The 16,625-nt window shown below is 43.5% G+C and overlaps 1 protein-coding gene across 1 annotated transcript in view; it reads left to right on the top strand.

The window, feature by feature from the left end:
- Positions 1-16,625, top strand: part of CMTM8 (CKLF like MARVEL transmembrane domain containing 8) — a 74,091-nt gene that overhangs the window by 44,490 nt on the left and 12,976 nt on the right. The window contains exon 2 of the mRNA XM_026649343.1: positions 12,459-12,632. Coding sequence (XP_026505128.1) covers positions 12,459-12,632 — 174 coding nt within the window. The remainder of the gene's footprint in view (positions 1-12,458; positions 12,633-16,625) is intronic.

Below are 16,625 nucleotides of genomic sequence, written 5' to 3'. Positions count from 1 at the left end.
GGTGGCTGAACTTTGTGACTTTGTCCTCACCCACAACTATTTCACATTTGGGGACAATATATACCTTCAAGTCAGCGGCACTGCTATGGGTACCCGCATGGCCCCACAGTATGCCAACATTTTTATGGCTGACTTAGAACAACGCTTCCTCAGCTCTCGTCCCCTAACGCCCCTACCCTACTTGCGCTACATTGATGACATCTTCATCATCTGGACCCATGGAAAAGAAGCCCTTGAGGAATTCCACCATGATTTCAACAATTTCCATCCCACCATCAACCTCAGCCTGGACCAGTCCACACAAGAGATCCACTTCTTGGACACTACAGTGCTAATAAGCGACAGTCACATAAACACCACCCTATACCGGAAACCTACTGACCGCTATACTTACCTACATGGCTCCAGCTTTCATCCAGACCACATCACACGATCCATTGTCTACAACCAAGCCCTAAGATACAACCGCATTTGCTCCAATCCCTCAGACAGAGACAAACACCTCCAGGATCTCTGTCAAGCATTCTTAAAACTACAATACCCACCCACTGAAGTGAAGAAAGAGACTGACAGAGCCAGAAGAATACCCAGAAGTCACCTACTCCAGGACAGGCCCAACAAAGAAAGTAACAGAACGCCACTAGCTGTCACCTTAAGCCCCCATCTAAAACCTCTCCAGTGCATCATCAAGGATCTACAACCTATCCTGAAGGACGATCCCTCACTCTCACAGATCTTGGGAGACAGGCCAGTCCTCGCTTACAGACAGCCCACCAACCTGAAGCAAATACTCACCAGCAACCACACAACAAAAACACTAACCCAGGAACCTATCCTTGCAACAAAGCCCGTTGCCAACTCTGTCCACATATCTATTCAATGGACACCATCATAGGACCTAATCACATCAGCCACACCATTAGAGGCTCGTTCACCTGCACATCTACGAATGTGATATATACCATCATGTGCCAGTAATGCCCCTCTGCCATGTAAATTAGCCAAACCGGACAGTCTCTACCAGGGGGAGGGATAGCTCAGTGGTTTGAGCATTGGCCTGCTAAAACCAGGGTTGTGAGTTCAATCCTTGAGGGGGCCATTTAGGGATCTGAGGCAAAAATCTGTCTGGGGATTGGTCCTGCTTTGAGCAGGGGGTTGGACTAGATCTCCTGAGGTCCCTTCCAACCCTGATATTCTATGATTCTAAAAGAATAAATGGACACAAATCAGATGTCAAGAATTATAATATTCAAAAAGCAGTCGGAGAACACATCAGTCTCCCTGGTCACTCAATTAAAGACCTCAAAGTCACAATACTCCAACAAAAAAACAGACTCCAATGAGAAACTGCAGAATTGGAATTAATTTGCAAACTGGACACCATTAAATTAGGCTTGAATAAAGACTGGGAGAGGATGGATCATTACACAAAGTAAAAACTATTTCCTCATGCTAATTTTTTTCCCCTGCTGTTACTCGCACCTTCTTGTCAACTATTGGAAATGGGCCATCCTGATTATCACTACAAAAGTTTTTTGTCTCCTGCTGATAATAGCCCACCTTAATTGATTACTCTCGTTATAGTTGGTATGGCAACACCCATTTTTTCATGTTCTCTGTGTGTATATATATCTTCCTACTGTATTTTCCACTGCATGCATCCAATGAAGTGGGTTTTAGCCCACGAAAGCTTATGCCCAAATAAATTTGTTAGTTTCTAAGGTGCCACAAGTACTCCTCATTCTTCTTCATGAGAATTCAACTGTTCTTCTTCGAGAGATGTCCCTATGAGTGCTCCACTCCAGGTGTTGGTGCATCCCTGCGCCTTCGCTCGGAGATTTTTACAGCAGTACTCGTACAGGTCGTGCACACACAGAGCCTGTCCCGCCTCCCCCCGCTCTGAATGTACTTTAATAGTACACATGTGCGCCTGGTCTCCTCCGTTCCTTCTCTACTCTTCCCAGCCTGAGACAGAACTCAGCAGACTCGTTAGAGAATTTCTTCTCTCCCTTGTTCAACTTTTTTCTCCTCTTAGTTAGGTACCCTTTTCCCTTCCCTTCTCTTCTCTTTAAAGAAAAACAAACAAACTTTTTTTTTTGTTCCTGTCAGTGCAGCCGCTTCTGACATGCCTGGCTCTTCAGGTTTTAAGCGTTGCTCTAATTGTAATGATGCCATCCTTTCAGATGGCCACTCTAAATGTATTAAATGTTTGGGGGAATCCCACATCCCCCAAAATGTGCCCACTGCAGCAAGTTGAAATCCAGGGCACGCAAAGACAAGGAGCTGCGGCTAAAACTGCTCCTGCTGCAAAAATATCTCAGACCAGCCTCAGACCCAGGCTCTGACTCTGCTGTACACCACAGCCCCCCCCGCTTCAAAGAGACAAAAGAAAACTTCAAAAAAACATCAGTCTCTCTCACCCGCAAAGGGTATTTGCAGGGACAAGCCTTCTCCAGGTACTGCTTCCCTCCCCGCGCTCCCCTGGCTGAGTACATTTGCGCTGGGCTCCTCTGGCGCCGCACAAAACCCGCCTGCAGCTGCGGCGGTCACACTAACCTCCGGTGCCGAGGCTTCAGGCTTTCAGTTGCCTGCCTTTCACACGACACCGTTCGGCACCGCAATGGAAGCGGTGCCGACACATACTTGGCTGCCTGACCCCCACCCCCGCAGGCTCCTCTCCCTCTCCCGGCACTGTCAGCCTTTGAGCTAGCCGGTAGTGACAGAACGCTCAGGACTCTGGTGCAGAGGAACCCCTCCTCACAACAAATTCCTCTCGCTCAGCCCTCCCCTCACAGAGGCACTGCGGCACCGCAGTTCACACACTCAAGGGACCTCCTGGTGTCACCTATCTTGCAATCACCCCTCCTTAACACCTACTTCTCTCCGGACATTCAGCAAAGTCCGCACAGCTTTCCTCCAGTAATGAGGAATCTGGGCTGCAGAGAGAATTTTCACCTTATCAGATCTCCCGTCCACAGACCCCAGTCGAGAGGTCATAGAAAAGCTGCCTCGTTCTGCCCCATGGTGCGTGAACCCCTGGATGGCACCACCCAGGCCCTTCCCACCACAATGGCAATACTGGGTTCCATGGGCTCCGTATACTCGGGACCACACTCATTATACCAGGTTTCAGAGTAGCAGCTGTGTTAGTCTGTATCTGCAAAAAGAACAGGAGTACTTGTGGCACCTTAGAGACTAACAAATTTATTTGAGCATAAGCTTTCGTGGGCTACAGCCCACTTCATCGGATGCATAGAATAGAACATATAGTAAGGATAATAGACACAGACACACATATATACAGAGAACACAAAAAGGTGGGAGTTGCCCTACCCTCTGCCATGTACATTGGCCAAACCAGACAGTCTCTACGCAAAGGAATAAATGGACACAAATCTGACATCAGGAATCATAACATTCAAAAACCAGTAGGAGAACACTTCAACCTCTCTGGTCACTCAGTAACAGACTTAAAGGTGGCAATTTTGCAACAGAAAAGCTTCAAAAACAGACTCCAACGAGAAACTGCTGAACTTGAATTAATATGCAAACTAGATACCATCAAGTTAGGCTTGAATTTAGGCTGAGCCATTACACACATTGAATCTATTTCCCCATGTTAAGTATCCTCACACCTTCTTGTCAAACTGTCTGAAATGGGCTATCTTGATTATCACTACAAAAAAATTTTCTCTTAATTAATTAGCCTCTTGGAGTTGGTAGGGCAATTCCCACCTTTTCATGTTCTGTGTGTGTGTGTGTGTGTGTGTGTGTGTGTATGTGTGTATATGTATATATGTATATATATAATATTCTTACTATATGTTCCATTCCGTGCATCCGCTGTATGCTCAAATAAATTTGTTAGTCTCTAAGGTGCCACAAGTACTCCTGTTCTTTTTACTTATTACACTGGTCTACAATTTTTGAGAAGTCGTCTGCTTCAGAGATAAAATGTGCTATTTAGTATGTATTTTGATGTGTTGAATTCAAATATGACAATTAAAACAACTGGCTACTATTTAAGTTTTTACATTCTATGTCTATGTATATTGTGTACATAGTAGAGTTTTAATCATAAATTGTAAACCTAGGTCTTTTCATGTGTTTATGGTTGCTTTACATGATAATATTTGACCTGTCCTGTTTATGTAACACTTTAAAAATCAGCAAAAGTTTTATATAAATAAAATTTATTATGAAACAAAAGGCAAAAAACTATTATGTACATAGTTTAGTCCTATTCAGTGTTTACTCGGCGCTTCTTGGCTTGTCTCTTGTATTCATTAAATGGAGCATCTCTTGTCACTGTCCAGCAATAGTCTGCAAGCATTGATGGGCTCCATTTGCCCTGATAGCGTTTGTTGCAATGTCCTGGTGAAATGGCTCGCCGTGCTCGTCGCTCACTGCTCCACAGTTCGGTGGAAAAAAATCTAGATGAGAGTGCAAAAAATGTATCTTTAGTGACATGTTTCAACCAAGGCTTTTGTATGCCTTGAAGAGGTTTTCCACCAACAACCTGTAGTTGTCTGCCTTGTTGTTTCCGAGAAAATTTATTGCCACTAACTGGAAGGCTTTCCATGCCGTCTTTTCCTTGTCATGCAGTACATGGTCAAATGCATCATCTCGAAGAAGTTCACGAATCTGAGGACCAACAAAGACACCTTCCTTTATCTTAGCTTCACTTAACCTTGGAAATTTTCCACAGAGGTACTTGAAAGCTGCTTGTGTTTTGTCAATGGCCATGACAAAGTTCTTCATCAGACCCAGCTTGATGTGTAAGGGTGGTAAGAAAATCTTCCTTGATTCAACAAGTGGTGGATGCTGAACACTTTTCCTCCAAGGCTCCAATGACTGTCGGAGTGGCCAATCTTTCTTGATGTAGTGGGAATTTCTTGCACGACTATCCCATTCGCAGAGAAGACAGCAGTACTTTATGTATCCAGTCTGCAGACCAAGCAAGAGAGCAACAACCTTTAAATTGCCACAAAGCTGCCACTGATGTTGGTCATAGTTTATGCATCTCAAAAGTTGTTTCATGTTGTCATAGGTTTCCTTCATATGGACTGCATGACCAACTGGAATTGATGGCAAAACATTACCATTATGCAGTAATACAGCTTTAAGACTCGTCTTCGATGAATCAATGAACAGTCTCCATTCATCTGGATCGTGAACGATGTTGAGGGCTGCCATCACACCATCGATGTTGTTGCAGGCTACAAGATCACCTTCCATGAAGAAGAATGGGACAAGATCCTTTTGATGGTCACGGAACATGGAAACCCTAACATCACCTGCCAGGAGATTCCACTGCTGTAGGCTGGAGCCCAACAGCTCTGCCTTACTCTTGGGTAGTTCCAAATCCCTGACAAGGTCATTCAGTTCACCTTGTGTTATGAGGTGTGGTTCAGAGGAGGAGGATGGGAGAAAATGTGGGTCCTGTGACATTGATGGTTCAGGACCAGAAGTTTCATCCTCTTCCTCTTCCTCATCTGACTCAAGTGAGAATGATTCTGGTGCATCAGGAACCGGCAGTCCTTCTCCGTGGGGTACTGGGCGTATAGCTGATGGAATGTTTGGATAATACACAGTCCACTTTTTCTTCTTTGACACACCTTTCCCAACTGGAGGCACCATGCAGAAGTAACAATTGCTGGTATGATCTGTTGGCTCTCTCCAAATCATTGGCACTGCAAAAGGCATAGATTTCCTTTTCCTGTTCAACCACTGGCGAAGATTTGTTGCACAAGTGATGCAGCATATGTGTAGGGCCCACCTCTTGTCCCGATCTCCAATTTTGCAGCCAAAATAAAGGTGATAGGCTTTCTTAACCATAGTGGTTATACTGCGCTTTTGTGATGCAAAAGTCACTTCACCACAAACCTAGCAGAAGTTATCTGCACTGTTCACACAAGTACGAGGCATCTCTGCTCACTTTGGCTAAACAGAAATGTGTCCCTTTGCAAAATCAAACACTGACAAATAAGAGAGCACGACACTGTATGATTTCTAGAGCTGATATAGGGCAATTTGTTCAGCGGAGTGATGTAAGCTTCGTTATGACTGCATCATCCATGACTTCTAGGAATAACATGATGCAATTCATATCATGTATGACGCAATACCAGCTTCAGATTGCATCATTCATTGTTTTGCCTAAAAAGCAAGTACTGTCCAAACCCAGTCATAGATTTATTCATAGATCCAGTCAAAGATGTATTTTAGTCATTTCTGGTTTAAATTGAGATCCTTTCCCTTTATAACTCACTTATCCTCCGCCATTCCCAAGTCAAGGGTCGTATATACTGACCCAATAGCATATCTTGAAAACTAGAGCCAATCAACAATTTTAAGCATCATTTTCGTTCTCAGTGACCCAGAATTAGTAAAGTTTGACTACATTTATTTCAGAAGCATTTTGGCTGTAGAGCAGTGGTATACCAATGCAGCCAGGCGTGAGACCTGCTCGGTACCGCCAGCTGACAACTCTGCCACTGACTCCAGACACCAGGCAGCCCTGTCACAACCGCAAGAGCAAGCATGGCCTACCTCTAACCCGGTAGAACTAGTTGTTCCACCTGATGAAGCATTGCTTCCTCCGACGTTTTCGGACAACTTCTCAAAATTTCAAGACCTGTTTAAAAGAGTTGCCAATGAGCTACGAATTAACCTGGATGAAGTTCCTGAACAGCAGCATGAGCTAACCAACATCCTGCAGCCCTCTTCTTCTTCTAGAATTACATTACCTATCAACACAGCCCTTTTAGAACCTGCCAAGGCCATTTGGCAAACCCCAGCTGCAAGCCTGCCTACCTGTAAGTGAGCGGACAAAGTACTTTATTCCTTCCAAGGGCTCGGAATTCCTTTTTACTCACCCAGCGCCAAACTCGCTGGTAGTAGACGCAGTTAACCAAAAGAACAAACACCAGTTTCCCCGCTCCACCCCTTCTGACAAGAACAGTAAGCAGTTAGATCTGCTTGGACGTAAGGTATACGCTTCTTCCATGTTGCAGTTTCGCATTGCTAATTATACAGCTGTTCTAGCTAGGCACGACCACAAAAATTACAATAAATGCATGGACTTTATTGATCACATTCCAGAAGAAAAGAAACAACAATTTACAGTCATAGTTTCCGAGGGACAAATCCTCTCCCGCACTGCTCTTCAAGCTGCCCTTGATGTGGCCAATACTGCAGCATGGTCCACAGCAGTCGTGATGCGCCAAGGGTCATGGCTCTCATCCTCTTCCTTTCCCCAAGAGGTCCAGAGTACCACTGAGGATCTCCCCTTCGATGGTGACAAACTATTCTCCTCCATTACGAATGACTTACTCCATTCCATGAAGGACTCCAGGGCAACTCTCCGGTCTCTAGGAATTCAAACACCTATGACCAGAAGGTGACAATATAGATATCAGCGTTACCGGCGACCACACTACCCCACATAGACCCAACAATTGCATAGATCTCACGAGCAACAGCAACGCCAGAGACCCAGATACCAATGCCGCCGTCCCAACTCCTTGGCAGCGTCTCAACCCCCTCTGACCAATAAATAAGCAAATTTGAAGCCTTGGTCGAGGGTATAGAAAACAATATTCCCACTTCAGCTCTTACACCACCTGCCCCTATCTTTGGTCACCACCTACACCCATTCTCCCATCAATGGCAAAATGGGGAGGGATAGCTCAGTGGTTTGAGCATTGGCCTGCTAAACCCAGGGTTGTGAGTTCAATCCTTGAGGGGGCCACTTAAGGAACTGGGGCAAAAATCAGTACTTGGTCCTGCTAGTGAAGGCAGGGGACTGGACTCGATGACCTTTCAAGGTCCCTTTCAGTTTTAGGAGAGAGGATATCTCTAATTACCACTGACCAAGTGGGCTTTAGAGCTCATCACAGTTGGCTATTCTATCCCTTTCCTCTCCCCGCCTCTCACCCACCCACCTTCCCCATTCCTCTTCAGGGACCCCTCTCACGAGCAACTGCTCCTCCAAGAAGTGCAACATCTCCTTCAACTGGGGGCAGTGGAAGTCGTGCCCAAACAACACACAGGGAAAGGTTTCTATTCCCATTACTTCTTAACAGAAAAGAAAACTAGGGGATGGCGACCGATCCTCGACTTCAGGCAGCTAAACAAATTTATCAAAAATCAAAAGTTCAAAATGGTTATCCTCCCCACCATAATCCCAGCGCTGGAGCAGGGTGATTGGTTTTCAGTCCTCAACCTACAGGACACTTACATGAAAGTAACTATTCATCCAGTCCACAAACGTTTTCTTCGTTTTACCCTCAGTTCGACACATTTTCAATACAGAGCGTTGCCCTTCGGCCCATCTACCGCCACCCGAGTTTTCTCCAAACTCCTAGCTGTGGTTACTGCCCACCTCAGGAAACAGGGTTATAATATTTCCTTACCTCAACAATTGTCGCCTCAACGTTTGATGAAGCTCTTTGATCCACGCAGCTTACTGTCGCTTGCTTCCTCTCCCTTGGACTGCAAATAAACAAAAACAAATCCACCTTATCTGCTACCTAACAACTGGAGTTCATAGAAGCACAACTCAATTCCCAAATGGGAAGAGCCTCTCCCCCCCTCGATCGTTTCAACACCATAAAACTCCTGGTTACAAAACTTCGCAACAGTCCACAGGTCACTGCACAAGACTGTCTGCAACTATTAGGCCACATGGCTCTCGTGTACTTTCGTGGTCAAAAATACACGCCTATACATGAGGTTCTTCCAAGCTTGGTTGGCCACGGTTTACAGACCGAATGTACACGCTCTAAACTAGCCTCTATCCATACCCTTCAGAGTGAGACTCCCTCCGATGGTGGACAGTTCCCGCCAACCTCTGCTCAGGAGTCCTTTTTCTCCAGGTCTCCCCATCATTCATAATGACTACCGATGCATCCCTTATGGGATGGGGAGTGCACATGTCCCACCACACAGTCCAGGGGCTATGGTCTTCCACCGAAGCCTCCCTATACATAAATGTCCTAGAACTGTGAGCCATACGCAATGCCCGCCGTCACTTCCTCCCATTTGTTCAGAACCAACATGTTCGGATAATGACAGACAACATTGCATGCGTGTTCTATGTCATCAGGCAGGGAGGGGCTCGATTTCACTCGCTTGGCACATAAGCCATGAAGCTCTGGAATTGGTGCCTCGTGAACAACATCCAGATATCCGCCACCTATCTTCCCGGGGCCCTGAATACCATCGCGGACAAACTAAGCAGACGTTTTCCCTGGGATCACGAATGGGAGATAAACGACACGATCATACGCAATATATTCTGTGTTTTGGGGCTATCCAACCCTGGACCTCTTCGCGACTGCGAAGAACAAGAAATGTCCCTAATTTTACTCCAGAGCAGGACTGGGCAAACATTCCCTAGGAGATGCGTTCCTGATCTCATGGGCTCAATACTTAATGTGTGCTTTTCCCCCAATACCGGTTCTCCACAGAGTTCTGACAAAGATACACCCAGATCGTGCCACGGTAATTCTGATTGCCCCATCGTGGCCCAGACAACCATGGTTTCCATTCCTCACCAGAATGTCAATTCACCCACCGATTTCGTTGCCCCTCACTCCGAACCACCTATCGCAGCAACACGGCCGATTTCTTCACCCCAACCTGTCCATGCTTCACCTCAAAGCTTGGCTCCTACGTGGTTCTCCCAAAACGAACTAGCATGCTCTGAGCAGGTTCAAAGAGGGCTCCTACATAGCAGAACACAATCTACTCGCATCACATGTCTCCAAAAGTGGAAGTGATTCACACACTGGTGCTCAACTAAACAACGTCCTCCTACTTCTGCACCTCCTCCACCCATACTTGACTATCTATTAGACCTTTAAGCAATCTGGCCTTCCTTTCAGCTCCATCAAAGTCCACTTAGCTGCTATTAAACTTTTCATGACAAGATCGACGATATCTCTGTTTTTGCTCATCCAATCACCAAGCGTTTTCTCAAAGGGCTCCAATCCCTATACCCAGACACTAAACCTCCTACCCCTCCGTGGGACCTTCACCTGCTTAACTAAACAACCATTCGAGCCCCTAACCACTTGCTCCCTCTTACACCTCTCCATGAAAACAGCATTCTTAGTGGCAATCACCTCCGCCAGATGTGCAGGAGAAATAGCAGCTCTCATGGCGGACCCACCGTACACACTATTTTTTAAGGACAAGGTTATCCTCTGACTACACCCCAAATTTCTTCCAAAGGTGCGTTCGTCATCAATGAGCCAATACACCTACCAACCTTCTTTCTTAAACCACATGCAAACTCTTTTGAATCCACAATGCATACGTTAGATGTATGCAGGACTTGGATAGAACCAAGCCCTTTAGAAACTCTTCTAGACTCTTTGTCTCCATTGCGGAGCACTCCAGAGGGACACCTATTTCTACTCATAGACTTTCAAACTGAATTTCTGAGTGTATCTGACTGTGCTATCAAATAAAGAAAGTTACGCCTCCTTCCGGCATCAGAACTCACTCCACTAGATCTGTGGCTACCTCTGTGGCTTTTCTACGCAAAGTTCCTCTGGCTGATATCTATAAAGCAGCCACTTGGACTTCTGAAGACACGTTTGTTAAGCATTATGCCCTTACTCAAGGCCCTCTCTCTGATGCACGATTAGGCAGAGCTGTATTATCTACTGCATTCCTACCAAATCCGAAGTCCCTACTTCCTTGAGGTCCACTGCTTTTAAGACACCTGGAGTGGAGCACCCACAGGAATCTCTCTCTCTCTCTAGAAGAAGAAGAAGAAGTAGACGATGAGTGTCTCTGTGGGTGCTCCTCTACCCACCCTCCTCCCCTCCACTTCAGAGTTGGGATAGCCCCCGTTGGAGAGAAGGAACTGACGAGACCGGTCGCGCACACTTACTATTAAGTACACTCAGAGCGGGGGGGCAGGCTCTGCGTGTGCGCGACCGGTACAAGTACTGCTGTATAAATCTCCGAACAAAGGTGCAGGGATGCACCAACACCTGGAGTGGAGCACCCACAAGCTGGAGTGGATCACCCACAGGGACACTCATCTCAAAGAACGTCAGTTACGGCACAGGGTGAGTAACCGCCTCTTATTAATCAAGCATGATTCCTTCTATCTTTTCAAATAGTAAGTACAAAAAATTGATATAAAACACAGTAAGAATACATAGTGCATATAGATTAGAATACAGTACAAAGAAACAAGATGGCAGATTTGAAGGAGTGAGTTTAGCTTGGATGATGATTTGGAGGATAAACTGAAGTCATCTAATGTTTTCAGAACTAGTAGATAGAATAAGACTCTCTGTGTTTTGAAAGTCAATAGGACAGTGTAAATTATAGTGGCCTTTTGTTCGATTTTAGCTTTTTTTACCTTATGACCTACATGATGATGAGAAATTTTTAATACAAGTGATTTTATGGACTCAATCATGCACCATTGAAGTCAGTGGGAGCATGGCCACTTAATTGCATTGGAGCAGGAACAAACCTGATGGAAGTGAAACTGTGGCAAAACTATCTGATTCTTTTGCATTTTTCCCAATTGTATAAACATGCAATAGGCAGGAGAACCATCATCTTGTTCCGTTTCTCCCTATTATGTGACTTGCACTGGAGTCTGAGTGGTGTGGAACAGGGAAGAAATCAAAATTCTTGTAAAATATAAGAAATTTAGGTCCAGATTCTGGCCCTTCTGAAATCAATTATTTACCATTGTGAAGAACTTAAAATTATATTCTTCTCTATAATTGAGGTTTTATAATTTATGAGCAACTCGCAAAAATGTATAAATGGAAAAAATCTCAATACAAGAAATGTCACTTCACTGATATTGCTACTATAACAAAACGTACATCGGTGCACTATAGCTAATAAGCTAGTGTTCAAACACAGTTACTAACATTCACCATAATGCTGTCTCCCATTATTTCTGTGCAGGAATGTCTGTCTGTCTCCTTTTCCCTATTCTGGCTAATATCACACACCAGCCTACTCAGATTTTAGTCTCTTCAGTTCCGTAAAATACTTTGAGAAATTTACTCCTTTCCATTATTTTAATTATTGCCAGGAGTGACTTCAATTACGTTCCGTTTCCCCTGCCTCCTTCACTTCTCCCCTCCCCATCCCCCAATTTTATTGAAAGGAGCAATTCAGAAAGAAATGAACCATCTCTTCGATAGCTACAAAATCACATTAACTCATGCTTTCTTTAAAGGATGTTTGTGCCCATATTTCTACTACACAACATCCAGTCCAATAAATCACTTAAATAGAACTTTTTATTGTTGCATAAAAGAGAAGGGCAATGCCTTTTCCACTGTACAGTGTTGACTCAAAGGTCCTTAGGGATGTTTGCTTGAAAACTACATTTCTAAAAGTGGATGGGTGTGTGTGTTCCTGTTCTAAATCTGTATGATGTTTGTTTTCCTCTACAATCTTTACAGGTGCTAGGGCTGCTGGTATGGACACTGGTCGCTGGAACAGAGTATTTCCTGTATCCTGCCTTCGGCTGGGTGATGTTTGTAGCCGTATTTTACTGGGTTCTTACTGTCTTCTTTTTAATCATCTACATGACAGTGACCTACACTAGGATTCCCCAGGTGCCATGGACCACGGTGGTAAGTATGCACAATCTTTGTTGCTGCGGTTTTTTTATTATTATTATTATTATTGTTGTTGTTTTGTTTTTTACTGTGTACAGGAGAGAGGAAGACATTGATGTACTCCATAATTGTAGTTAAGGAACTATAATGTGCTTTCACACCTCCATTTTTTATTTATAATTAACATCTATCCATGTTCCTGACACTGGCTGTTGTCACATAATTCATCTAAAGCTTGGTCTACTGCAAAACCCCTTTTCTCACACCCAGACTAGGTAGGGTGTACCCTGGAGATCCTTCTGTCTTCATTTTAATTTCTTCCCATTCCTAGACTGCAACACCTACTTTCTCACTCAAAAGACCAGGGGAGCAAATTCACTCTGAAGTTATTGCTACTCTTATTATGTGGACTAACCAGCAGGAATATCAATATTGTGTAGTACAGTGTCAGGCTTTATTTGCCTAACCATCATGGTTCCTTTAACTCATTTCCTTTTGGTCATTGGTCTATCCAATGTCTTATTTTCCAAGAATGGAAATGTGTACCTGTTACACAAGCTAATACAATGTGGCTCTTTGTCCCCCTGTAGTCGCTAGACCCCATATGGAGTTTTGACTCTGATGGCCTCTGAGCTAATGGACCTGGCTCTGTAGGTAAGCCATAAAGGACCCTTGTTGAGTCATCTATAGGGCTTGAACCTAGAACCTCTGGATCTGAAAGCCTGAGCCTGCACTTCTTGAGCTAAAGGACCAAGTGATGGACTCCGAGTCAGCAGCAGACTCATAAACACGTATATGTCTAGCCACTAGAGGGGGACATAGTGCTGCTGTGTATTTGTGTGAGCTATTTTAAATTGCATGCCAGTCCAACCTTCTCTCATTAAATCCTTTCTATTAGTAGTTTATACTGGTCACAGTAAATCTTGGGCAGATAGTAATTTTAAAAAAAAAATCTGAATACTGCTGAAATTCCTGGGTAACTGAAATCCAGATCCTAGTTTGAGCAATCCCTAGTAGAAATGGCAGTATATTTGTTACAGTCAAGACTTCCATGACAAAGACACTTACTTTAAGGAAAACAAAAAAAACCCTAGAAGCCTTTGTTACCTCAACCAGCCTGCTACTCACCATGACTCTTTCATGAAGTATTATAATTTATTGTTGTATGTGTCTAATATGTTATTTTTATACTTAAATATCATTAAACAGTTTAAAACCATTTTATTGTAATATAAAGGATATTTTACTTTCACATGACAAACAACTTGCTATATTGTGTGCCGTGACTATTAAAATGTTAAGAGTCAGAGTATTACTTTTTGCCATGACTTTCCGATTTGTTGCCATGAGAAATAGCTTGCTGTAGCAATACCGGTCTGTAGAACTAGGATTATGTACAAATAGATTTTATATTTTCAAGTTTCATGAGCAGCACTTGCCTTTACAATTATAACACTGTTACAGTACTGCTGTAAAATAATCCAACATTTTTGTATCTTGATGTGTTTAGAGGTTTTATTTTTTAAGTTACATTTGGCATGAATGTAGTCAAAGGTAAGACAGCTGCCATCAATTTGGATCGTTTTGGTCACTGCCTCCATTAGTTTTATCTATTAGCAACAGAATCAGGCAAGGTAGCAGCTTGCAGATCAGCAGAACTGATCTCAGATATGTCAAGTTGTCTACCACCTAGATGTCTCCACTTGTTTATAGAGCCAAGTGTTTCTTGCTGTGAGAAGTTTTCAATCTGCTTTACAGATAAGATTGTTTAGATGCAGACCAAAATGGCAGCCTACTTCCATGACCGAAGAACTTTAGAGGGAAGAAGGAGGGGCAGGGGACAAATGCAAATGCTTGGATTCCCCCTTGTTTTGCACGGTGGTACTAGAAGAGCTTTGTGATATGACCTATGAATTAATTAGACCCATGCCACTTGTGGTTGGTCAGGAGGAATACAGTCCTGGGTCTGCTTCCAGTATAAATTGTTAACGCCTCCCTTTGGGAGGGCAAGATGCCAGCATATATCTAATTAGGTAGGTTTTTGTTTTTCCCTATACTCCAGAAATTGTCTCCTGAGAGGATTGTTAGCCCAAAGACACATTTATTGTATGCAGTGTCCAAACTTTAATATTGATTCCTATTTCATAAATTAATTCATTGTAGGGTAAGTACATCACCTAACCATATAAGACACAGTTACTTTACTGCAAATAAACCTAAAGACACCTGCTCCAAAATTGTCTGCGGTGTGTGTGTGTGTTCTTCACCAAGAATAATGAATGGAAGATTTTAAACTGTGGTGAATTTGGATTTAAGAAGCAGGTGGTAACTTTAACATGAACCCTTTGTTTTGGATAATACATTGGCAATAGGGGTACAGTAAACTAAACTTGCGTTCAGCTCCATTCTTCCCCACAATGTTATCTCCCAAAGCAACACTTTACAAAAATGATGTTCTTCCTTCCTTTATACATGACAAGATACTGCAGGGATTTACAGTTTTCTAGGATAATTGGGTCTCTTTGGAGGAAAAACAAAAAACTAACGAACCAGCTTTGAAGACTTGGAAATAAAGGGCCACTTCATGAAATTCCACCTGAGCCTGATGACTCCTGGGATCCAGTCATTAAATTGGTACCTTGATACTGTATTAGTGCAAATTGAAAGCATCTGAATAAGACAAGCACTAAAACAAAGAAGATTAAATGTTTTACACATTTTAATTTTATCCTGATTAATTACATTCATTTAATCCTAAATTCTGGGCCCCAGGGCTCCACCTGAGTGGCCAGGCTGGGCTCTCTGCTTAAGTGTGTGGATAAGTGCTTCTTCCCCATCACCCCATGGAATGGCAGCAGACATTCTGCAGCTGTGACTTGTACTGCAATTCTGAGGCTGCAGTAGCTTTTGTGAATTCTGCCAGTGTCAATGACTGGTGAATTCAGTAGCCTCTGCCCTCTCCCCAGCCCCTATGACAACATACAGGGAGCTGCAATGGAGTTGGGCTCCACAGTGTGCAGGGGCGCCCATGTAATATTGTGCTCACACAAACACTCAGCCATTGGAGCCACACCAGATGTATCTGGGGACATCTTTGACTGTGGTTGAGGGGACAGGATGTTCACAATAACATGTTAAAATGCAAATGTACGGCCTAAAAGTCAATGGGAGTTGGGTGCACTCGGGATTGGTTCTGAAGAGACTGCTTGGAACTCCCGCTGCTGTGAATTTACATAGAGTACATCATAAGAATTCCAATCCAATATATCATCAATTAATTAGAAGGACAATATATAGATTGTAAAAGGGCATGTTCATTAGCCTTGTATAAGTCGTGTTTTCTTACAGGGCTTAACTTCCTGTAGTAGTGATCTTGAAATACTGAGTACTTAAATGATAACAAATTTAAAAACACCCCCACTTTTTTTTTTCCCTCCCCTCTCGATCTGGAGTAACTTCCGTTGCTTAGTCTCTTGCTCTGTGAATCGGAAGTTACTGTGGGTAGAGCAAAGTAGCACACTTTGTTTGTAGGATGAGGAAGTGTCTAGGCTGCTACCTTTCTAAAACCTAGCTAGCCAGTCTAGCAGTGTGAGGAGGAGTACAGCCCCAAAGGGATCTCCCTTCTGTCCGGGGCAGCCCTAAGCGAACTATGCAATCGGCGTCCCCCACGCCCAAGGGCAGATCTAGGCTGAGGTTTTTGGTAAACTGGAAAACATTTTGCCCCCTTTTTTTTCCTTTTAATGTTTTTTAAGCTCAGATGCTTAATTATTCGATTTGTCCGTCCGTCCAACCAATGTTTCTGAGATCAGATAAAATAGAGACACGAAATTTTCAGAATAGATTTGTACACGACAGCTAGATGATATTTCAGTCCGATTTCAAATAAAAATGCATTAAAAATGTTAATTATAATTTTTATGATTACAAATCCAAAATCATCTATTACACTATCCTGCTTTAACTGCCATTATCACCACATCCAATATAGAAAGAAATAAGAAAGTTCTT

The sequence above is a fragment of the Terrapene carolina genome, unplaced genomic scaffold (genome assembly GCF_002925995.2).
Source record: "Terrapene carolina triunguis isolate 2854851 unplaced genomic scaffold, T_m_triunguis-2.0 Scaffold84, whole genome shotgun sequence".
Lineage (NCBI taxonomy): Eukaryota > Metazoa > Chordata > Testudines > Emydidae > Terrapene > Terrapene triunguis.
This window is presented reverse-complemented; position numbering and strand designations above follow the sequence as displayed.